The 22910-nt window shown below is 42.0% G+C and overlaps 3 protein-coding genes across 6 annotated transcripts; 1 reads left to right on the top strand and 2 right to left on the bottom strand.

Annotated features, from left to right (window-relative positions):
• Positions 1-5523: 5523 nt before the first annotated feature.
• On the bottom strand, positions 5524-14430 carry pik3c3 (phosphatidylinositol 3-kinase, catalytic subunit type 3). Of its 2 annotated transcripts, XM_026299318.2 has the most exons (26): positions 14055-14430; positions 13064-13252; positions 12728-12871; positions 12465-12594; positions 12254-12280; positions 11293-11379; positions 11019-11114; positions 10835-10906; positions 10590-10694; positions 9966-10058; positions 9698-9883; positions 9334-9464; positions 8815-8896; positions 8649-8716; positions 8452-8557; positions 8253-8369; positions 8031-8162; positions 7814-7942; positions 7625-7694; positions 7399-7463; positions 7231-7315; positions 7063-7137; positions 6806-6974; positions 6570-6660; positions 6314-6439; positions 5524-5824 (listed from the first exon to the last, which is right to left on the bottom strand). In XM_026299318.2, the coding sequence occupies exons 1-26, from the start codon at positions 14117-14119 to the stop codon at positions 5810-5812; spliced, it is 2655 nt and encodes an 884-aa protein (XP_026155103.1). In that variant the 5' UTR covers positions 14120-14430; the 3' UTR covers positions 5524-5809. The 2 variants fall into 2 exon arrangements, with proteins under 2 accessions (XP_026155103.1, XP_026155104.1); XM_026299319.2 differs by lacking the exon at positions 12254-12280.
• A 409-nt stretch (positions 14431-14839) lies between these two features.
• Positions 14840-18164, top strand: msmp1 (microseminoprotein, prostate associated 1). Its single transcript, XM_026298655.1, has 4 exons — positions 14840-14867; positions 16565-16935; positions 17065-17173; positions 17814-18164. Exons 2-4 carry the CDS (start codon positions 16827-16829, stop codon positions 17983-17985), a joined length of 390 nt encoding a protein of 129 aa, XP_026154440.1. The 5' UTR covers positions 14840-14867; positions 16565-16826; the 3' UTR covers positions 17986-18164.
• A 368-nt stretch (positions 18165-18532) lies between these two features.
• Positions 18533-22900, bottom strand: rgp1 (GP1 homolog, RAB6A GEF complex partner 1). Of its 3 annotated transcripts, none has more exons than XM_026298572.1 (9): positions 22879-22900; positions 21958-22073; positions 21546-21679; positions 21234-21317; positions 20866-21015; positions 20574-20720; positions 20257-20384; positions 19957-20134; positions 18533-19336 (listed from the first exon to the last, which is right to left on the bottom strand). In XM_026298572.1, the coding sequence occupies exons 2-9, from the start codon at positions 22071-22073 to the stop codon at positions 19113-19115; spliced, it is 1161 nt and encodes a 386-aa protein (XP_026154357.1). In that variant the 5' UTR covers positions 22879-22900; the 3' UTR covers positions 18533-19112. The 3 variants fall into 3 exon arrangements, with proteins under 3 accessions (XP_026154357.1, XP_026154356.1, XP_026154355.1); XM_026298571.1 differs by lacking the exon at positions 22879-22900 and adding an exon at positions 22569-22686; XM_026298570.1 differs by lacking the exon at positions 22879-22900 and adding an exon at positions 22265-22422.
• Positions 22901-22910: the final 10 nt, after the last annotated feature.

The raw sequence follows: 22910 nt of genomic DNA, 5'->3' as shown, positions 1-22910 counted from the left end.
TTGTCTTAACATTGTCATTGTGGTATGTTAAGATTATTTTTCCATATTTTCCTATGAGTGGCCCAGGTTTGGGTTTTTAATAATTTCAAAAGAAAAACATGAAAAAGACAATGAAGCTCCTGAGGACACCAGCAGAAAATAATCCTTTATCATCTTTTTAATGATGAGAACAGCCTCATCTTCTACCTTTTTACCATCTAAGACTCTTATTTTTTTTTTTTTTTTATCCTTCTCTTTAATTAGATTACAGCCTTTCCTCTCCCTTACAAAATCACTGTCCTTCAATTAAATCCCTATCACTCTCCTCCCCTTCCACCCTCCTGCTGCCTCCGGTCTGTCATTGTCCCCTGCAGCTTATTCCATGTACTCACTGTCTTTACGGGTGCATTTGTCTGGGATGGAGTCGGCACTGTACTAACACCATCAGTCCTCCTCGCTTCATCCAGAGGTCACTAAGTTGCCATGGAGGCAGGAGGTGGAAACGGGGGTCGGTTGAGATCACCTGTCAGCTTGTGTGTCATGATCGCCCTGCTCATCAGAGGTGAGTAGCGAGGTTGATAAACAGTGTGTGTGTGTGTATATCAAATCTTTTCCCTTGACTCCTGTGAACGCCCATTCCTGCCTGTGTTAAAGTTGTGACAATCAGACAGGTCAATGAGCATCCGTGTGAGTGTGCTATTTTGGTGTGCGGGTTTCGTGCAATCTCCCCAGGGTCGACTGGGTTAGTCTGTTACACTGCAGTGGAATCACTGGACTTAGGCTGCCTCCTGCGGTGGGATTGTCCCCATGCCAATCCTAACACCACCTACACTGTGCAGACAAAGACACAGGGGTAAGCCTTGCTGGTGGCAGTAACTTCACACACTGTTTTTACTTTATACCTGCCAGACAGTTTACAGAAAATAAAGGATCTATTTGCATAAGGTGCTGCAAATTTGTTTTGTTATTAAATACGATTCTATGTAAACACTTCTAGTATCTAAAATGAATTCCACCCTGAACAGGTTTAACAGTGCTGCCCCAGACAGTCTGAGATGTGTCACTGTAACTGGAGGAAAAGCAAACAAGCCCTGGAAAACATACTGAGTGTACATTTAACACTTAGTTCTAAGCTCCAGTATTTATACCAGGATAATACCCTGAGAAATGCAGTATGTGCTTTAGATCTGTTTGACTTTGTCATCAAATGTATACAGCAAATCTATATTTATTAAATGGATTAAAGAATTATCTCTATATTTGTCTTTATCTTCAAAAATAGCTTTAATGCTAAAAGCTAAACTATTACTTTAAACTATTACTAAACTATGTAGACTTCAGTGAAGTGATGGAAACGTAATATGTTTTAGTTTACAATTTATCTAAACTACATTTTATTTTTGACGCTTTCATTCTTTATAGTTTGTGTTTTGTTAATGCTGCAATTGTCTAATATATGTAATGTCAATAGTAAAGTTATTACTGGAAAGTAACATTTGCACATTCTTATAGCACAATACTTAAACTTGTTCTTAAGGTTTTATGGTTGTTTAGTTGCTGTTTGATTTCATCTTTTAGTGAAGCTCTTAGTGTCCTGGTTATATGAATCAAGCGTATTATTCTGATATTAGCGTGCACCCTCACGTTGCAGGGACCCCTGGCAGGACGTTGCATGGTGCGTTTGGGTCTCGACCCACAGCTGTGACGTGTCTCATGCCTTTTCAAGCTTTCACCTGTACAACATGATTCGTCTCGGCGTGCACCTCAGCCCCAGCTCCACTGTGTGGATCAAGCCATGCAAGTTCGACTACAGTGACTTCAGTCAGTGACAAACTGCAGCTTCTGTAGTGCAAGACTGAAAAGCTCTGGTGTAAAAGTGCTGAGAGGGCTCAGCTTTTCTTCGTTGTAGTTGGCCAGACCGAGGGGGAAATATCATTAGTTATCAGATGGGATGAAAATCTGCAGGCTCATGAGCATTAACATAATTAACAGATGCTCTCTCTGTCCACTGCAGCTTTCAGCCCCCCCTCTGTCTCAGCCTCTCTGAAAGATGACCGGCTGCTGGTGAAGGTTCAGTTCCCCTGTGCGGCCAACAGGAGGTGCTCTCTGGAGGGCTGCTGTCCCATCTCTGAACTGATCGACCCCTGGACAACAGTGACTCTGTACAACACACTCAATCGCTCTGAAATCCAGGTCTAACATGCTTTGTCTTTACCCACTTGTGTCTGAGCTTGTTATTTAAAAATGTCCCACTAAAACACAGTCAAAAATCCCAGTCTGTTCTTTCTTCTTTTTATTGAGCTGTTTCACATGTGGATGCTGCTCAGGGTTTCTGCTGTTGCACTGTAATAGTGAAATATGTCCTGCATTAAAATTTTACTTTAAAGATAGATGGATAGAAATATTAGAAGCAGAATATACTTACATTTTCAAGGAGAAGTTTTCAGAATTAAGTGCAATTTTGAGTTAATGAATTTTGGTTCTTGTCTGGCAGCATGTCTCTCTTGGATTTCTTTACTTTTCCCTGGCAGAGCCGTACAGTATGGACCCAGGAGGTGGTGTCCTATGTAGAGTTCTCTGGTTTGTCTCCGGGTCAGAACTACTGCGTCGTGGCTAACTTTTCCTTCCCAACCTTCTCCATGGCTGCTTCCCCAAAATCTGCCCCCCTGTGTGTTGAGACAGTCTCCACATCAAGTGAGAGGATTGTAAATATTAGAATTTCACTTTTGGAGTTGACAATTGTCTTTGAACATGTCTTATTTAATAGGTTTATGAGACATGGAGTTAATAGGTCATTTGTCTAGTTCCATTAAAAGGAGCTGGACTTGATGTGCAAGGCCTGAAGCACCAGTCCGGTCTCCTGCTGGTGGCTTAGCTGCAGCGTCACTGATTTATCTTGTTTTCCTTGGTGATTAAATTTATTACGTTTGTTCAGCCTATACGTGTTTTCTCTGCACAGGGTTGTTGCCTGTGCTGTGTCTGGGCATCGGGCTGACATGTCTGCTCCTCGTTCCACTTCTTACCGTGTTTGTGAAAAAAACGAGACAAGCTGCTCCAACAGCTGAAAATCAGCCCAAGCCTCCAGTATGATTTTTAGTTGTGCTTTATTCTTCTCTTTGCCTGTTTTAGTTTCCTCAGAAGTCACTGTTACAAACATACTCTGCCTATTTCTTCAGGACAGATTGTCCCAACTGTGTTCTCCAATTTCTCTTTGATTAAAGGCAGCTGTTCATGATCCGGTCTCTTTGGTCCCTCTGTCCCTGGTCCCAGTCGACCCCTGTGACATCCACGTTGAGTTCGATGACCACGCCTCCACTGAGTCCTCCTCGAGTTTTGCTTCCAAGCAGGACCAGGCCTCAATCCAGGGAGACGCCTGCACCTCCAGTGCTCTCCATCCTGACTCCAGCTCCGGAGCGGTGTACTGGGACAGCGGAGGGAAGGAGCTGGAGCTGGAGTGAGGCCTGGACTCTGGCATCAGCATCCCACCTGTGTCTCACTGCTCTGAGGGAGACCTGTGGGACAAATGAAGAGTGACAGTCGTCTTACCACAGGTTCTGCTCTGTAAAGGAGTCATATCTTTGCAGGTGTGAACTACTCAGCCCACTTGGAAGGTCTGGATGTGATCTGATCTTGCTCTGAAGACCATGGGACAGCAGCTCAACTGTGACCAGATGTTCCTTACCAAGATTTCAGAATATCGGCTTCACAACCAAGCCAGACTGATTAACCGGGTTGATGAACTATTAGCTTAGCTTTATTTCTCAATCTCTTGTTGAAAAATGACCTCAAACTCCTATTTAAATCAGGAAAAGTGTATCTGACGCTCCAGATGTTGTTAGATCCAGTGTCCTGTCTTACTTCCACAACTGAATCGACTCTGTATTAACAGTCTCGTGGTTCATATGGTGTTAAATAGAAGCGGTTGCTGTGTGAATAGGGTAAGTCCAGGATTTATTGCTTTTCTGTGTGTTATGTGATTGTAAAGCTCTGTAGCAGCTGTTAATCATGTCTCCTCCTGGACCACCCGATGACCTAACATTGTAAGTCTGTTTAGCTGGCTGGATCTGACAGAAATGTGGCTCCCAGTTTTAACCATATACGCACATTCCTCTGGCTCCGAGTGGTCATCAGTCTGAGTCAGGGAACTGACTGGTGAGTGAGAATTACCAGTGAAGCTGAAATGGTTTATCTGACAGGTCCAGTAGGAGATGTTTTTCTGTGTATTTACACGTCCACTGATTGAGTGAAAAACCTAAATCTGGTTGCGGTTCCTCCCCCCTGAGGCTTTCGTGCTGCCGTCCAGTGACACTCACCAGGCCAGTCCAAACCATGAGCTTCATAAACAGGAACTAAGAAAACCTCTGACCCCCCCCACATGCAGCTGATGGCTCCTTCATGCTGCTTTTTTTCCCCTCTCAAAGTGATAACAAAGAGTGATGTTTCTGACTCACAGTTGCCCCATCAGAGCTTCGCTGTCTCTTACCCGTGACTGACACCTCATTCTGCCTCCTGCACGAACCCGAGGAACATCTTGACATCTCACTTTCCTGCCTTCTGTTTTGCTGGTGTTGCATTCTTTCCGCAACATTGGGGAGCCTTGGGGGTTTTGGCCATCCAACATTGTTTGTTTCCCCTTCTACTATTCCAGAGTCCACAGAGACCTGAAGGGGGTCATCCAAAGCTCCGAGCCACAGAAAACCATGGTGTTTATTAATATCCACAGCGCTGACTCTGTGGGGGGATGATTAATGTATGAAGCAGAATGTTGGCTTGTATGAATGAGCACCTGACCACACAAAGGTCGAGGTGCTCTTCTCTCTTGGACCTGTTTTCCCCCCTTTTCCTGCTATTTTCAGTAACTTTTCTATAAATCCCAAGTGAGTTGTCTTTATTATTCCGTGTCCTCCGGCTGCGAGTGCATGTCGACATGCTCTTTCCTGTGGACTGAGCTGCAGTGTGCTGTAGCTCACTGATATTTGCAGAGACCCAGTTGGGGCTAGTTTCTCTTCTTGCAATAATTTTCTCTCATGATCTCTGGTCAGATGGTGACTTTTAAATCTGCGTGTCATAAACGCAGTTTGTTTTGCACAGTTATCTCACTAGTTTATTTAAACAATACTGTTCAAAAAATGGAATTAAGTTTGAATAGTGTTTTTGACTTGTATGCCTTCTCCTGTTTGCACTGACGACTGACTGGCTGTTGCAGGACTGTTGGATTAGACTGCTTTCATTTTTAGGTGAAGCTAATAAAGTGGCACCCACAGTAAGATGGTATCTTCAAACGTGCAGCTTCTGCTTAAAGCAAATGAACCAACTTCTGTGTTTCTAGCAGGAAATGCTTAGTCACTCATTCGCTGACTCATCTCTCCTCTGGGCCTTCGACTGGTTTCCTACCCCCAGCACGGACGCAGTGACCGTTCACAAGATGGTCAGCAATGCTCAATTAAGACCCACGCTGTGTGCCCTAAATGGCGCATAGCAGCACTTTTTTTGGGCTAAAATAACAAAAAAATACACACTGCTTTAGAAAAAAACACTACACACTGTGTTTAGTTGTCTTTTATTTGGCCGTACAATTGATTTGTTCATTTAATAATTAATATACACGATATATACATAAGCAAACAAAGACGTCCATGGCTTTGTTTGACCGTCTTGCAGTAAAGTTGGCAGTGCATTCTTGGCCTTTTAACAGTGTTTCTTTCCTTCATCTTATCGCTCCAGCATACACGCGCACACACACACATGCGCACACACACACATACAGTGCCAGTCAGGTCAAAGCCGTTCCATCCAGTTCGTCCGCGTCTCAGAGGTTCCTCTGGTCTGCTCATCTGCGCCAATACTGAGGAGAGACGCACAAAGCCTCATATTCAGCTACAGAGATTTAACAAAACAGAGTAATAACTCATTTATCATGATGTCTGCATGGTGATTACAAATTGGTTCTAGTGCTGCTGACCCTTCTCCAAATCAAACATAGATTTTTACATGTTCAAATTTCACTGGTTCCAGTTCTTGTGGATTTAAGATCAGCTGCTGGAGTTCATTTAGGGGAACATTTAGGGAGCTTTGTATTTGTCTGGTATGTTTTCATATTTTTCTAATCCTATTTACTGATGTGAAATCTGAGATCTCACAAAAAAAAAAAACCACTGCATCCAAGTACTGACTCAGTGTTGCTTTTAGAAGTTTTTGTCCATAATGATTCAATTCACTAAATCTTTCAAACCGTATCACTTCAATATGAGTTTTGCTTTGATTCATCAAACTTGTAAATATCATCCACCTTGGTTTTTCTTTTTTAAGTTACGTTGTGTTTGTGCACACTGACCTGAGCAAACTTGTGTATCTGTTCGACCACAGCAGCAAACAAAGCGCCCACGCTCTCATCAATCAGACTCTGCATGTAATGGACTGCCTCCTCGTCCGACAGGTCCAGTCGGAACTTGTCCTGCACCTGCAGGCCGAATATTTAACCATAAAAATGTCGCTCAGTATTATTCAATGTTATTTAACGCCTGACAGATTTCCGGTCGGTCAGCTGTGGTTAAGCTGATTAAACAGGATGTTTGTATCGATGAACATACCTTCTTAACAGTTTTGTCAGGCTCCAGAGCGATGTCAGGAATATTGGCGTCCACCATGAGGGAGAACAGATTCAGGATCAGGTTGGAATATCTGAAAAGATGGAGGAAAAGTAACATTTTACCTAAGAAAAATAAACATGATTTGTGATTGACAATCTGTAATCAAATTGGTGCTGCACATTCAGAACTCTCCCCCAGAGTTAGCCGATTTCTGTTAGCGTGTGTGTGTGTCTTACCTCCTGAGGTGCAGGAAGGCGGTGTAACACTGCTTCCTGAACTCCTGGTACTGCTCGCTCTGCATGCCTCCCATCCCCTCCACCATCTCTTTACTCAGCTTCATGGGTGGGGGCAGCGGTTTGGGATCTCTGCCCAGGATGTAACCGAAGTCGATGTGGAAAAGCTTCCCTGAGTGCACAGAGGAGAAAATCTCCTTTATCACTGTTCACTAAACCAAGATGTTACATCAGAATCTGAAAGATCAGATTTGCCTCACCTGTCTTTGTCAGCAGCAGATTGTCCAGGTGTCTGTCTCCTACTCCCAGGATGTATGTGATGACGCAGTAGCCCGCTGGAAGGACGCAGTGAGAGAAACATCCATTGGACCTCTGAGATACAGGCAGAGCATACCAACAGAACAGGTAGAGATCTAACAGAGACTCACCACAGCTCTTGACGTAAGTGTCCATCACCTCTGAGCTGATGCCGTAGGGCCCCTTTTCACTCGGCGCATGCTTCCTGAAGAAGCTCTGTTGAAACAAATCGGGACTGAGGTTTTTGCTCAACGAGGACTCCAGTTAAACTGTGCTCTCCTTTCTACAGCTCTGCTTACCTGGATGTTTCCTTCAGTGGCCAGGACTTCAGCAACAGGAACAGACTGGACAAACTGCATAAAACCTACAATCAGAATATTTGACTTATTTTACATTTTAACAAACTATAGTTAACTGACTACAAAGTGAAACATATTCTTTTAAACAAGACTTTTTGATTCTGTTTTAACCTGAGCCAGTTTTCTACTAGAACCCTACGAGTGCTGAGTGGTCATGAGTTCTTACCGTGTTTGGTGCTGGTGGCTAAAACTTTGTAAGGAGTCAACTTCAGGTCCAAATTCTCTTTTCTCAGAAGCTAAAAACAAAAAAAAAAACCTTTTATTTACTTCCTGAGATGAGTCAAATGTAAAGATCACTAAAAGAGCCTGTAGCATCTAGTTACTCATTCATCTATTTACACTAAAGTCTTCTTACTTTGTCCATGAGTGAGATGATCTGCAGGATAAGCTGGTCCTGTCGCAGGTCGTCTCCGTGTTTGAAGATAACCGGGTACATGGCTCCATCCTCGGCCTTGAAGATCAGCTTGGCTGGCATCAGGGCACTCTGGCACACACGCACGAACAGAGAGAAAACACTCATGGACCACTTGTTGCAGATTCTGACAGTAGTCAAGACAAAGCGGTTTTAGTACCTTGAAGAGTGTCGCCGTTTCAGGGACGATGCCCCTGATCCTGATCTGAGGCTCCAGAGGGAGAGGAATCGGCTCGATGTCTGAAAGATTCACCTTCTCGTTGTCGGCCAGCAGAGCCTGCAGCCGCTCCGTCTGCAGACACACAGGGACGGGCGATGATGGAAAACGCCCACTGTCTAAATAAACCCTACCAACACAGTCTAATCGCGGGTGTCGAGTTACCTTCTTCTTGCGATTTCCGCTTTCCCTCTGCACAGCTTTCATGAGCTGCACCAGCCTGTCTACAAACGTCTGCTGGGCAGCCAACAGCGAACGCATCACCCTCACGCTCTTATCGCCCTGATGGAAAGGGTAAGTGTGATTTTTTTTTTTTTTAAAGAAAGGAGCTGAAATGATGATGGAACCATGTCTGGTTTCTGACCTTGAGCAAAGCCTGACTGAACCTCCTCATGACGTTCAGGTACATCTCATGAGTCTTAGGATCCCTCTGCTGAGTGTCCTGATCCTCACACTCCACAATCACATACCTGAGAAAGACGAACACATTCTCAGTTACAAACAAATCTACTCTTGTTTTTTTCAGACACAAAAAAAAACCCCCCACTGAATTGCACTCACCAGTACAAGTAGTTGGCAAGTGTAGAGTTCTTGCAAGCACGCGAGATGAGGAACGTACACAGGTCTTGCTACAAAGACGTACAGACGCGATGTTGAGTTTTATACACACGGATCAGATCTTTATGCTGCTTTTTGTTTTGTTCTCAATGACATTTGCCTTCCTCACCTCTAGGTTCTCACTGTCAGCTCCTTCCTTGCCTTTCTGTGTGGCAGCGGTGGGTCCAGATGTGCCAGAAATGATCTGAGAACTTCAGAAAGAGTCAAAGAGAAGAAAATGATCAACAACTGATTCAAGACATATGTTCACTTCTCCATGAGAGTCATTGTTTTTTTGTTTTTTTTAATTTTATTTTATTTTATTATTTTTTTAGGTCAACACGGCTGCAGAGTTGCAGTTCTCTGCATCCAGCTGACAGCCTGGGATTGTGTCCAGAGCTGCCAGTGGAATCATAACACCCGGTGACTGCATTCTGGTTTCTGAAAGAAAAATAACCACATTCTGCAAAGTGGCGACTCCCCAAAAAGTGAGCAATTCTGAGATAAATTTAGACCTAGGCAGTAAAAAAAAGAAACAGTCACACACTGAGTGTACAACAAATACTGTGTTGCTTCTATCAAAGTTCCTAGTAGTGCTGACTTTTTGAATTTCTGCTTAAGCTGCTTAATCTCTGGTCCAAGCACCGACCTGTCTGATGTGGAGTCATCTGAAAGTCCCTGGCTTTCTCTCTTGCTGCCTGGTTCCAGGCCTCCCTGAATATCACTGAAGTTCTCGTATTTGAGCGCCTGGACCAGTTGGAGAAGATACATCAACAGGTCCTGAAGGGAGAGACGGGAATAATTATAGTGATGGTGGAACAAGGAAGCTTTTGTCCCAAAGTGCTTTATATTTTGGATTTAAAGTTGTGGTTTATCATTACATGACTCTAAAATCTTAATGTCTTCTGACAGTGTGATTTAGAAACAGGCCTTTTCACAGCCACATGATTTAGAGCCATCACTACAGACAGACCTGTAGATTATGCTTAATGTCTGTGGAGGCCTCGTCCTACCTCATCATCTGCCTGCTGCAGACGTGCTACAGCGTAGCGTCTGACCGTCGGGTTGGTGAAGTGGGACGACAGCAGCTCCAAGGAGTCCTCCACATCCATGGGCCTCCACTTCCCCAGCAGCTCCAGAGCCTGCTTGGCCTCCTGGGGCAAGTCCCAGTTCACACACTTGAGGAACTTCGCCAATGCCTGCAGGAAGAGGAGGAGGAAGCATTCAGGACCGTACACAGGAACACGGGGTAAGCAGAGGAGAATATAATAGCACACTCACCTTCTCCTGCGTGGTCAGGTAGTATCTGAACTTCCACACCAGGTCCTGTTCTTCAGAGCTCAGCTGCTTGGTTGGAGGGTAGCTCACAATAATCTGTTGGTGCACAAATTATTCTGGGATCAAAACGGATTTACTTAAACTATGTTTTCCGATAATTCTGCAAACAAACTCATCAAATATTTGATATCTTAAGTAATATGTTTAAAACTAAAGTTTTTCGAGACACTGAACTGGAAAAAAACCCCACCGCTTTTGAGGTTGTGGCTCTTAAACTACTATACTTTAACAGTGTGAATCGCCCTCAGAGAAACCGAGGGTCTGTGTGCCCCAGTTACTCTGGGAGCTGTGTTGTCGGGGGCAATAGCCCCTGGTAGGATCTCCCAAGGCAAACTGGTCCCAGGGGAGGGGCCACACAAAGAGCGATTCAAAAGACCCCAGTAAAATTGGAAACTGGGACCCATTTGGGGAAAGCCTGAACAAAGCCTCTGTTGAAACCTCAACCTGCTGCCACCATGTGCCAACCCAATCTGCCCTTTAAACATTCTATATTTTATAAACTACTTCCTTTTGTCAGATTGGCTTATATATGGATCCTCAATAAGAACTACACTGACAGGTACTTACGTTGAGCTGGTCACGTGTGGCAGCGTTGGGCTTCAGGTCGTGGTCTGAGGGTCCGCTGCGAAGGCTACGAGCCAGTTTGTGATGCTTACTCTCCACCAGGTTCTCCTGGGAAGAAAAGCAAAGAAACACAAATAAGAGTCAAAGCTGTGGGTACATCTGCACACATTTTCTGTCTAAGCATAAAGACTTTATTGATTACTATTTATTTATTCAAATCTTTATTGATTCCCTTTTTAAGTCCTCACCATCCCCATCTGTGGGTCAGGAACTTTGACAATGTCGCAGCTGGTGAGAATGGGCGACGCATCGTCTCCATCCTGAAATACATGTATCAGTTTCCAGCATTACTTATACACTACAGACAGCTGTCTGTTTTAATGATTGCATGTTTAAAGACACTGACTTATGTTCTTCTACACATGAAACTACCTTTTCATAATAGACAATGCTGTATTCCTTGTCATTTGTTTTGACTCGGGGGAACTCCACCATGAGGTACATGAAGTTAGAGCTGCGTTTCTCGCTCTGCAGAAAAAACACAGAACTTTCGTATTAAACTCAAAACAAACGGATGAAATAGAGAAATATGAGATAATCCTGCATTGTTAATACTAAGTAGCTGTGCGGTTTCCAAATCATAATGATAATCAAGCTGATCTATTTTCATAACTGTTAAAAATTGGGCATTTTAAAATCAACTCACCTCATTGATCATTTCTATCTCTCTGAAGGTCAGACGGTCCAGCCAGTCCACCTTCACCATGTGGCCCTGTCGATGGGCCTTCGTCAGCTGGATGGACAGAGAGAGGGAGAAAAATGGGAAGAAGAAAGAGGGTAAGTTTAAAAAAACAACAACTTACCAGTTCTGTTGCAGCAGAACTGGTCACAGCTTGGTGGCTGGGGTGCAAACAGCTCGACCAATCATGCGCAAACTCTGCAGCCAATCCGGCATCGCCGGTCTCACACACGCTCAGCAGCCAATCCGCTCGTGTTGGGAATGTAGCACACACTTGGCCATGAACAGGAAGCCCACAGCTCAGCCGGTTAGGATTAACACTCACTCTTCAAAATGAACTTTAGCTATGATTATGTTGACTGCACTCAGGGTTAATAAAAATCTGTGAGTCTGAGTGAGTTTGAAATAATTAAATTAGATATTGTTCTAGTGAAATCTACTCCCTGATTTTTTAAAAAAAACTGCAATGAGCTGACCAGTGTTATATTCTTGTATCCACACACACATGAAATCCATGCACACACACACACACACACACACTATACAATATACACTAATGTACAGCAACAGCAGAAAACATAAAAACCAGTGTGTGTGATGCTTTCAAGAACACAGCCAAGACTCACACCAAAACCCGAGTCCGAATGTATTTGTAAATGTACTGAAGAGGTTTACGCTGCTGACAGGTTCCCCACACAGAACAACCAAAGTGCTCAGGGATTTAATAACAATATCTAGAACTATCTGAGAGTTTGAATTGTCCTAATGTGGTTCACTCAAGTGGTTTGTTACAGAAGCAAAAAGATAATGAGATTTATTTTGCAAATACATCTGGACCAAAGCTGTGTTCACAACCGTACAGTACACAACATAAACACACACACACACATTCTGCATTGCCAACACTAACTTCTCCACTTGTACTCACATTACTTAGTACCTCCAGGTCAGGGCCCTGGAACAGATGATGGTTTAGACAGGGCTTTGCATTGGAGGGTTTTTCTCCTCATCCAACAAACACAATGTTTCTTGTTTCCCTTCCATCCTTCTGTTTTCCCCTCATCTTTTCTCCCAGCCCGACACTCTCTACTCCGTATCTCGCACCATTACCACTCCTTTCTCTCACACACGTACTGTACCTTGGCCAGTCTGCCCATCTGGTCCTCTGTCAGACTGCTGCTGGTGCGTCCTGGTGTGGTGGTGGGCTCCCCTCCATCCCCCTCAACACCGGGCCAAACCTTCAGGTCATGCATCCCTTGCCGGAACATACTAGACGAGGAAGGAAAGCGCTTGTTTTTAGATGCTTTTACAAAATATTTTTTTAAAGTTTTTGCAGTGAGGAGGTGAAGTCAAACCTGATAGCAAAATACAGAACACTTTAGTACAGAGAGGACAGACTGACCCGTATTTGCCAAACAGACTGACTGTGGTGCCCCCGACAGGCACAGCGCTGCGGGGTCCATAGATGTCCCAAACTGTGAGAGCAACCTGGGCACTCTGGGGAAGGTCTGGGTACTTGACTGGAAGCCGCAGCCACTCGTTCCAGCTGCACAGGACAGCAGGGAGAGCGTACAGAAACACAGCGTGTGAAGACAAAAATAGCATTATTGCTTTGATATTTAAAACAGAACAAAACTATTAATGAATAATAAAAACAAAGAAAATGCATTTTATGTTCAACACAATCTAACTCCGGTTGTGATATGTCATCAACAGGAAAAGTCAAGTTGGGACTCACTTCCAGCGTGTGCTGAACGCTTTGTACGAGGTGCGGACGGGCAGGGCGAGAGGCTTTCCCTCAGCAAACACCTGGCAGGTAACGTACAGGTCCGAGCAGCTCTCCTGGTAGAGGCCGGAGAACCGCAGCATGGGGTCCTCGAGCAGCGCTTTGTAGCTCTTCTGCTCTCGCTTGCCTTCTAAACTGCCTCTGAAAGAAACGAGAAACGAAACTTACATTCCCCAAACTGTGCTTACTGAAAATACTTTACACATATATAACTCTGCCATATTTCTTCTATTACCTTTATGTTAAAAAAAAAAAAAAAAAAAGCACTGCATGAAATGTAAACTCAACATTTAGGCGAGGACTCCATGGATAAGGAACATTAACATGATCAGATTTATTGAAATCACTTCTTGCTGAGACCACCACTCCCAACTTTGAAGGTCTGATGTTCATGTACCAACTGTGAGTGACTCATTAACAATCAATGGGGAAAATCTATTTATTTATGGCACCTGTTTGTTGTTGTGTGGCATTTTCCCCTGCCTGCACTCACTCACTCAGTATGTTACTGCTTTAACTTCCTGTCTTTGCAAAGACAATTAAACACCTAAAATTAAACACCAGAATATTGTCGTCGCCTCAACACTGATAAATATGAGAGTTGTAATAATTAAAGTCATGAGTCTGACGACTGTGCTTTGCTCATGTGTCATGATGGAGACAATAAACCTAAAAATTATCTTTAACAGGCAAAAATCTATTTGTATTAGGAAACTAATAATTAACTTCATCTTTTAGTTATCAAAGACAAACTGCCCCTCCCTTAAAAGCTGCAGATGATTCACTGTTTTCCACTGAACTGAGATCAGCTCCTATAGTTTTATTTAATGTAAACACTGGTTAAACCCAAACAGACAGAGCCGAGTCAAAACAAGTTGATGAGACTCACAGCAGAGTCGAGGCGCTAAATCGCTAAATCCGAGATATTAAGTGCAAAACTTACATCTTAAGTTGGACGTTGATGTCCAGGTCGCAGCTGTAAACATAGTTGAATTTGTCAGTGTCCATCTTCCGACGGGAAATGACTAAATTTGAACCAAAAACCTGAAGACTTCAACATCAAATCCGGGACGGTTTTAACGAGACTTTGCGACAAGGCCTCGGATCGGCTCCAAAAACTACCTCGGGAAATAGACCGCAAAGCCGGATCACACGGTCTGGGACCTTATCAGCCTGAGCACGGGTTTAAAAAGCAAACTTTAAGTGTGTGTGTTCAGGGCAGACACGTTATTTTAGCCGCTGTCTCTCCGGCCATGATCTGATGTTTTCGACACAGCAGCAACGGAAAGCTACAGCCAGGCTGAAGCAATCGATGATCGATACGCCCCGGCTGATCGAGTCCAGTTGAATTTGATTAATCAGCGACTCAATCACTAAAACCTGATAGTTAATTCAATTAAATGCTTTGTATGTCTTTATAGGTGGCAAATAACCAATGTATTGGATCTTTATTTGTTCTAATTGTGTATTTCTTCATTATTTCTTTCCTAAATTATGTATAAAATTAGATTTTACATTGCAATTAGAACAAAAGATTATAAATACACATTTTAACATAACCAAGTCTCCTATACTTTACTCTAAATACAGTTCTGACATTTTGAACAAACCAAACTGTGGGAAAATCACGCAGCATCAAGACTCATATATCTATGGACAATGTACTTGTGATCATTGTATCGTGGATCGACTTATAGAGTCTGTGGGGGAAATAAGAAATAGAGAAGAGGAGGAGTTTCCAGCTTGTTTGTTTAAGGTACAATCCACCCAAAACACCTCAAACTCTTATGGTCATTATTTTGTCTGTTTTCAACATTTTGTACTAATAGGAATAAAAAAATGAGCATTTTTAGTTATTGAACATACAAATACTTGTAGAATAACAAAACACATCTTATTAATACAAAACACCAAAGTCAAAAATCAGCATAACTATACATGTTAACCACAAGGAAACAAAACAAAAAAAACCATTAATAATTAGTAATATTGGTTCGATGCATCATGCCTGACATAAAACACAGCAAACAGAAAAGATGAAATAAATGACACAATCAGGCTGATGCTTTACAGTCTTATGAACACCTTTATAAAACAATTCAAGTGATTCAGTCACAACATCCCTGCAAACAAACAATCCAAAGTCATGGTCCACTTAAGTTTATTCTAAGGCTTTTAACCATATGACATGGTCGTTTGCTCATTTGTTAATATCTAAACGCAAAATCTCTTTAATTATTGTTAGGCCATTAAAGTGAGTATGAAAATTCAGTGTTGACCTTGGAAATAGCTGTTTTCAGAAAACAATCATAATCCAACCCGAGCATTTCGCACAGAGCGTTCTCTCCAGTTCAAATCCTCCTGTCATAAATTAAGTGCACGTCCGTGAAGGGCAACAGGCGTGTGACAGGAAAATCCTCATCTTTTATTTTGATGAGGTCTTCCCATTTCATCAACACTGACGACAACGTGGTTGTAAAATCGGGGTGTGAACCCAGTAGGTGTAGTCAGCACCACCCCCATCTGAACATATGGAAGAACATGTGCCAGCAAAACATCTTCCATCCTCTGAAACAGCATGTAAATAAAACCTCTGCTCTATCACTCTTACCTGTATATTGCTCTTATCAGTGGCAAATCAACAAGAACAGAGGCAGTGGACAGCTTCAGAGGGGCAACTGTGAGTCATACACTCAGGATGAATGAAGCAGCGTCCTGACTGATAACAGAGAATCAGAAAGGGCACATAAAACTTGTTATAAAGCCCCAGGGCCTCCTGTGAGGGCTTGACAATAGTTTTCCTACGATCTTGCACCTCGAACTGCGGACAAGAAAACAAGTGGGAGAAGATGAGCTCATGTTCTGTTTGCCCAGGGAATGATATCAGACCACAGTGTCAGGCCTGATCACATTTCTTGACCTTTGCCTTTTTCTTTCAGGACTGAATATTGTGAGAATTGCCACAAAGATCACACAGAAATACAAAAGCCTGCAGAATATAGTCGCTTACAGAGAATTGGTGTGTTTATGTATAATACACCACTGTATGTGCACGGCAAAATAAGAGACAAGTTAAAGGAAAGACCAAGACAAGAGAGCACTGTATGTACTAGTCTAAGATAAAGGATTCCTGCAGTAGAGCTACATTTCAATTTCTGACCAGATTGTGTTTATTTATATATATAATGTTGTAATAGTTCAATATTTAAACATGTTTTACATGTGAATCAGTCACCAGGATGCCGTCAGTTTCTGGACGGCATCCTGGCCTACAAAACCATATGAAAGGTTGAATTGTGATGAATCATGTTTGATAATTCCATCCCTGTTTCCTCCTCCTACTCTCCTTGGATATCACTCCTCTCTCTTGCTCCCTGCCCTCCATCTCACCTCTCTCCTACCCTTCCCGCTCTTAGTCACTGCATGGATGTGTCATTGTTTCTATCACTTTAGAGGTTCATGCCCGCTGAAGCGCAGTGAGTTGATCTCCAGAGTGCCAAAACAGTGCCAAGACGCAAGCTTCCCTTCTTTTTACTCCCCTTCCACACATACCATCATCTCATTCCCAATGGATGGCACCAGTGACGACTTCCCAAGCCAGGCCTGTGGGCCACATGAAAACAATAACCACACCTCCACGCCGTCCTCGTGAAGCCTCGGGATGTATAAATGAGGGTGCAAAGGGAGATGAGGAACCAGAGGCAGACCGGACCAGATGAAGATGGAGCTCACCGGGATTAAGTGGGTGCTTGCCGCTGCAGGTTTTCTTCTGTGGACTAGTGGTGGCTTTGCTGCACCCATGGAGTGTCACTTCAACTCTAGAGGTGAGACCCCCATGCTTTAAAGTCTCATTAACTTTAGGTACTTCATAAAAATATTCATTCATGCCCTGAGCTACAGAACAATTGCATGTTTTTTAAGACTGACTTTCTGACCACCATGTCCTGTTGCAGCACTGTGTGTGTTCGAGGGGAGGCACTACTCACTGGGTGAAACCTGGATGGACAACGCCTGTATGCAGTGCACCTGTCTGCACCCTGTTGGTGTCGGATGCTGCGAGACGTGAGTACACGCATCTCGGTGGCAAAATCTGGGTTACGTAAAACCAATGATACTACAATTAAAACACTATTTTAAAAAAAAGTTTTACTCGACTGAGAGAATATAAGTCACTGCAGCAATTTACACATTTTTTTTTTATATATTAGAAGGATCTTAGGCTCAGTTGATGCATAGTTGTACTATTTTGCATACTGGATTGTTAATGCATCTTCATCACTATATCATATTTTAATCAGGTTTTAAAGAATATTTTATATGTGTAAAATATATGTATTTATATGATCTATGTTTAAATGTAAATTACTATTTTTCAGAGTAACTACTAACTAAACCTGACAAATAAATGTAGTAATATAGTAAAAGTAAAAGTAAAAACTACTACAAAATGAAAATAATCAAGTACAGTACAAAGTAAAGTACTTGAGAAAGTCTACTTTGGTACTTTTAGGGCTCAAGAAGATTTTTATGTTTTTATAAAGAACTTGGAAAATCAGAACTGAGGCATGCAACCTCCGACAGCTGTTGATTTGGAATTTGTACATTAAAAACAATAATGTGAAGCTTGTGTGGTCAAGTCATACATTAACAGCATGAGTGAAAAAACTATAAAAAGACACATTCTCCTTTCTCTCTCGTCCAGTGTGCATCGGCCAGTGGATTTCCCTGCGTGGTGCGAGGTGAGGGTGGAGCCAGTGACCTGCAAAGTGTCCCTGGTGCAGACGGCCGACCCTCGACTGCCCTGCTCCCCAGGAGACGACATCCAGGACCCCAGCCACGGATCATTTCACCTGCAGCAACAGCTTGAGGGTTAGAGAGTCACTCAGACTATCATTTCAGTCTGTATGCCTGTGAAACCAATACTCACCGTACTTAGATATTAGTAACCACTTTTTATACACATATTGTAAAGATATAAAACATCAACAGCATCTACAAATTTGCATCAATGAAGCAAATGTGAATGAAATTTCTCTGTGAAAATATACAGTATTTAAGCAAAACTGCAGTATTTTCCACCAGAGGAGTTTAGACACTGACGACTTGAGTATTACTAACATATGTAGAAAATGCAGGTCTCTACTTTCTTTAAACTTACATTTCAGTATATGTTTTGATATTACGGTAAGCTGTTGTCTGCTGGTGGCTTTGGGACTCATTCAAATTCCGATATTATTCAATATCAAATAATAACCATATATAATGTGTATATATAATATATCCATAAACATCCATATTCAATAATATATACATTTGACCTGTTCTCTGCTGTAACCCATTTAACCTCTAAATAAAATTCTTGTTTACAAAGAGAAATGAAGTTCAACTGTGTTGAGTGTGAAGACCCTCACTCACAATTTCTAAAATTTAAAATCACTCTTTATTTCATATTGTATTATTTACATCTCCTGTTAAACACAACAAATATTTAAAAGAGAAAAAGTTACTTAAAAAAAGAAATAAGTGTGCAAGTCAATAAAGGAATCAAAAATAAAATAAAACTTCCAACTACAGAAATGGTTGGACTTCACGTGGTTAATGTGTGTTGATCTCTCTGAAAGAAATATGTATTCAAAGTCAGCACTGAAAAATGCATACGGCAAAACCGAAACAGTTTGCATATTTAACATATAGAGTAGAAAGAAAAAAACAGATTCTTCCTGTTCTTGTGCATCATTGTGCTAAGATTTCTCATCTGGAAACAAAAAAAACAAGTCGTTCTGTATGTTTCCATATCTATCTTTCTGAGGACACTCATTGACTCTATCCCCTTATCCCAGCCTTAACCATCACAGTCAAATAGCTAATCCTCACAACATATAGCCATACAAGCATATACACACACGCATGCACACCGGGCTGTGCAAACATCTGTTGTTACACTCAGAATCACAGTATTACCTCCTGCTATTGCCCATTTAGAGTCTCACACATAGAACAGTCAAATATGAACACTGTTGGTCCCTGTAAACTGGGACACATAGGATGCCAATGCCGGATTGGTAGGCAAGACTTTGATTGGCAGATCCCAGCTGAAGGTATCCACGTCGACATGCTCCGCTCCAGCCCAAACTGTGACTTCTGATTGGTTTTGCAGAACTATGGGCGGTTCCATCGGCTCCCTAGCAGTGACAAATTCAAAGTGCAGGCGCCACCTCAGGGTCACTGAGCAGAAGGAGAGAAGAGTCGGAAAGATTTATAAACAGGTCTGGAATTGTCTGTTTTAAAACTTGAATTCTTTGTGGAGGTTGTATTAGATGCTGGAGTCTTTGAAAATGACTTTGTTGATTTAAGAACAAAGAAAACAAAAAACAGACAGATCACTTTTATTAGAAATTGTGAAAGGTTCTAGAGTAAATGTTGACAAGTAGCATTCAATGTTTCTAACCGAAACTGTGTTCATGTTTAGGTCAAACGAACTACCTAAAATACTATTTCCAGTCCGAGTAAATTATATTCTGGATCAAGCATGTTTTTACTTCATATTTGCTACTTGTTTGTCTTCCTCGTTTGTGCGTGTTGCTGACACAGTCATGGTGCGTTGCCATGTGAAAATGTCAGAAATGTGCATCACATTACTCATGCGCAAAAAGTACAACCAAAAGCAGGACCTGATCTTAAAACAATGGTTCACAGTGTGAGTATTTGTCAACAACTTAAACATGTAGGACAAAGTTGCCTCTGTGCTAATAGTTTTACGTGATACGTGAATTATTTTGTTAACATTTAATCAGATATACGATATCTAAGAAAGTACTTAGAGTATCATTCTAATGGTTACTGACCTATGTCTGTGCTGAAACCTGGTGTGACATTAAGGGGGATGGGGAGGGAGAAGTGGCTGGAGGCCGTGTGAAGGCAGGACTCCAGGTGTCGCCCATGTCCAGTCACACTGACTGCCTGCCCGGGACGCCGCTGGTACTGCTGCTGGATCTCTTCCTCACTCTGGAGGCTTACAGAGTACTGTAAAATAGACAAAAAAAAAATCATAATTCACAGGGTGAACAAGACCCCGAGATACAGGGTGATTCAATAGGAAAAATAACATGTTATATAGTGTACAAATATAAGAACTGTAAAGACACCTGTAAGCAAGGAATGTCTCCCTCTGAGAAGTTGAATGTGCCAATAATGTCCTCCCCGAGTCTGTAAACAGTCTTGAAAATGCAGAACTTTGCCACTTTCCCACGCATATTGGTGATATTGAACATGTCTGGGGAGAACAGAACTACACTAGTTAAATATTGAAAGTAACCTAAAGACAATTAAATTGTTTAGGGAATAATAATTGAAATTGAACCTGACAAAAGCAGAATATGACTTTGTGTTCAGAAACTAGTAGAGTGAGATAACAGTGATTTAAACTACAACAGAGGGCAAAGAGACAGAGAATCTGACTCACGTGGACAGCGTCTTGAGGTGGTGACCATCAACATGTCCAGTGCTCTTTCCAGAGGCCGAGCATCCCTGCGGCTTGCCTCTTCTTCCTCCAGGAAAGGGTTGGAGGGTGAAACCTCCTCATCCTGGGGAAATGGAGGCTCTGGCATGCCTAAAGGTCACAAAGACAGCTGCTATGTTTTCTTTTTCTAATCTAACAGTTTAGAAGTAAATACGTCACCACTTACAGTTTTAAAGTGCAAGTGATTTAGCTTATTATCAGTGAAAGCTTTGAATATAAAACTGATCAGGCAGACCTTGCAGAACCAGTACTCTGAAGGGAACTCGGAGCAGCTTGATAGGAGAGTTGACTCTCTGGCAGCCGATGGTAAGCTTGTAGACATATTTCACAGCTTGACCACGGAAACTAGGAGGACCATCAATGGGCACAACCTCACTGTATGAATCTGTGGGAAAGTGAGTCAATATTGGACTGATATGTCACAAACAGAAACATTAGTTATTTGCACAATATATGTTACAAACTATATGTGAAACATTTAAAAAATCTCTATAAGACACTATGTCTTTCACTGTTTCATTTGTCATAGTTTCATGACATTCATTCATTAAGTTATAAGTTTTTAATCACTCTAAAAATTTGTTTCCACATATGTCTACATACAGGTTTTGCTCTCTCCTGGGTCCAGACGCAAGTCACAGAATAATATCTTAGGTGGTGTGTCCAGCACACACTGCCCACGCTCTCCTATAAAAGACAGGAAGTACCTTTGCTGATATTTGAGGTAGGAAGGTCATTAACAGTCAGTCCAAAATATCCAGAATATTAATCATCATTGAAGATTTACTACGTTTTAGTTTGCAGAATAGTATATTCATTTAAAAATGCTGTACTACTATGCATTGTGCAACTATAAATATCTTGATATATATTGATCTATGGTGCCAACTTTTCCTCCCATTTTGTTCCACTAACCTCTGCTTGGGATAAGCACTGTGTCACTCTCAGCCTGGACGTCTTGTTTGTTGCCCTGGGTCGGCAGGGCCACTCTGCTCTCACTGGCATGAAACTGACAGTGGATCTGAGCACTGGCCCAGGCCAGCATTTCACTGGGACACATCAAGAAAACATGGGTTAATCAAGAGCATTAATGCACACATTGATTTAGTGAATGATTTAAGCATCCTACATTACATGTTGTAACGTAGCAGGATAAAAGACACTAGATAATCAAGATAACTCATCCAACTACTCATGTTTATTGTATATGTTACCAGAAGTAAACATATTATCTTACGGAAAGCAAAACAAAGCAGGATTCTTTAGATTCTAGTTTTTTTTAAACCAGCATTTTACATGTAAAGATATGAAAGTAATAAGGGCCAACCTGCTGGCAGAGGTGGACAGGTGGGACATCGGGTTGGTGAATGTTATGAGACACTCCATGAGCTCCCCGGCCAGAAACACGGGGCCTCGGGCCATGGTGGCCGCTACCTCAATCATCTGTAATATCACAAAACAAGTTAAAACTACTATGGAGAACAGATCAGATAGGAATCGTAAAGACTGTTTAGTTATTCTGATAACAATAAAATATTAGTTTGTACAAACACAAAGCTATAGCTATATGCTAGTCAAGACTGCTGACTTCTTGCTAATGGCTGCTGTTTAAATTCTCTCATTTACATACAGACCTTGGTCTCAAACGACACAGTGGGACGACAATTACGTTATCTTATCCGACGGCACGCCTAAACCCACTTCTCGAATAAAACTACACAATATTTGACAATGTTTATACAACCGACCATAACTTATCAACTTAGCTAGCATTACCGCTAGCTACAGTAAACTAAAAAAAAAAAAAAAAAACAATCGATGTTGATACGTTCGCTACGCAACCAATACGGAACAACGGGGAAGTAAAACTCCTAAAAATTTTAAAATAAATATTAAAATACATATATAATCTTTGAGAGTACGTTTTGCTTAACATACCAGCAACGTCTTGTATTTATTTCAGTAATCTCTTAGGGAATAAAACTGTAGTGTAGATGTACAGTAAAGTTTTTTGGTCGGCCATTTACAAGCCGTCCCTTTGGCACAGCTGATTAGGTAGACTGTTGCTATAGAAACTGGTAGGGGGACGTATAATCAATGTTTACAGATAAACCTTTCTTTTTGTTCAATAATAGCACCCGATCTATGTTATATGATACACAATACGGTCATAAACTATATATTTATCAGAATATGCCTATGTTTGTCAACTGGAGGCAAACTGAAAAGTGTGGCTGGTGTAACCCACCCCTCAAGCTCCAAATGGTACAGGCCACGCTG

This window comes from Mastacembelus armatus, chromosome 18 (assembly GCF_900324485.2).
Source record: "Mastacembelus armatus chromosome 18, fMasArm1.2, whole genome shotgun sequence".
Classification (NCBI taxonomy): Eukaryota; Metazoa; Chordata; class Actinopteri; order Synbranchiformes; family Mastacembelidae; genus Mastacembelus; species Mastacembelus armatus.
This window is presented reverse-complemented; position numbering and strand designations above follow the sequence as displayed.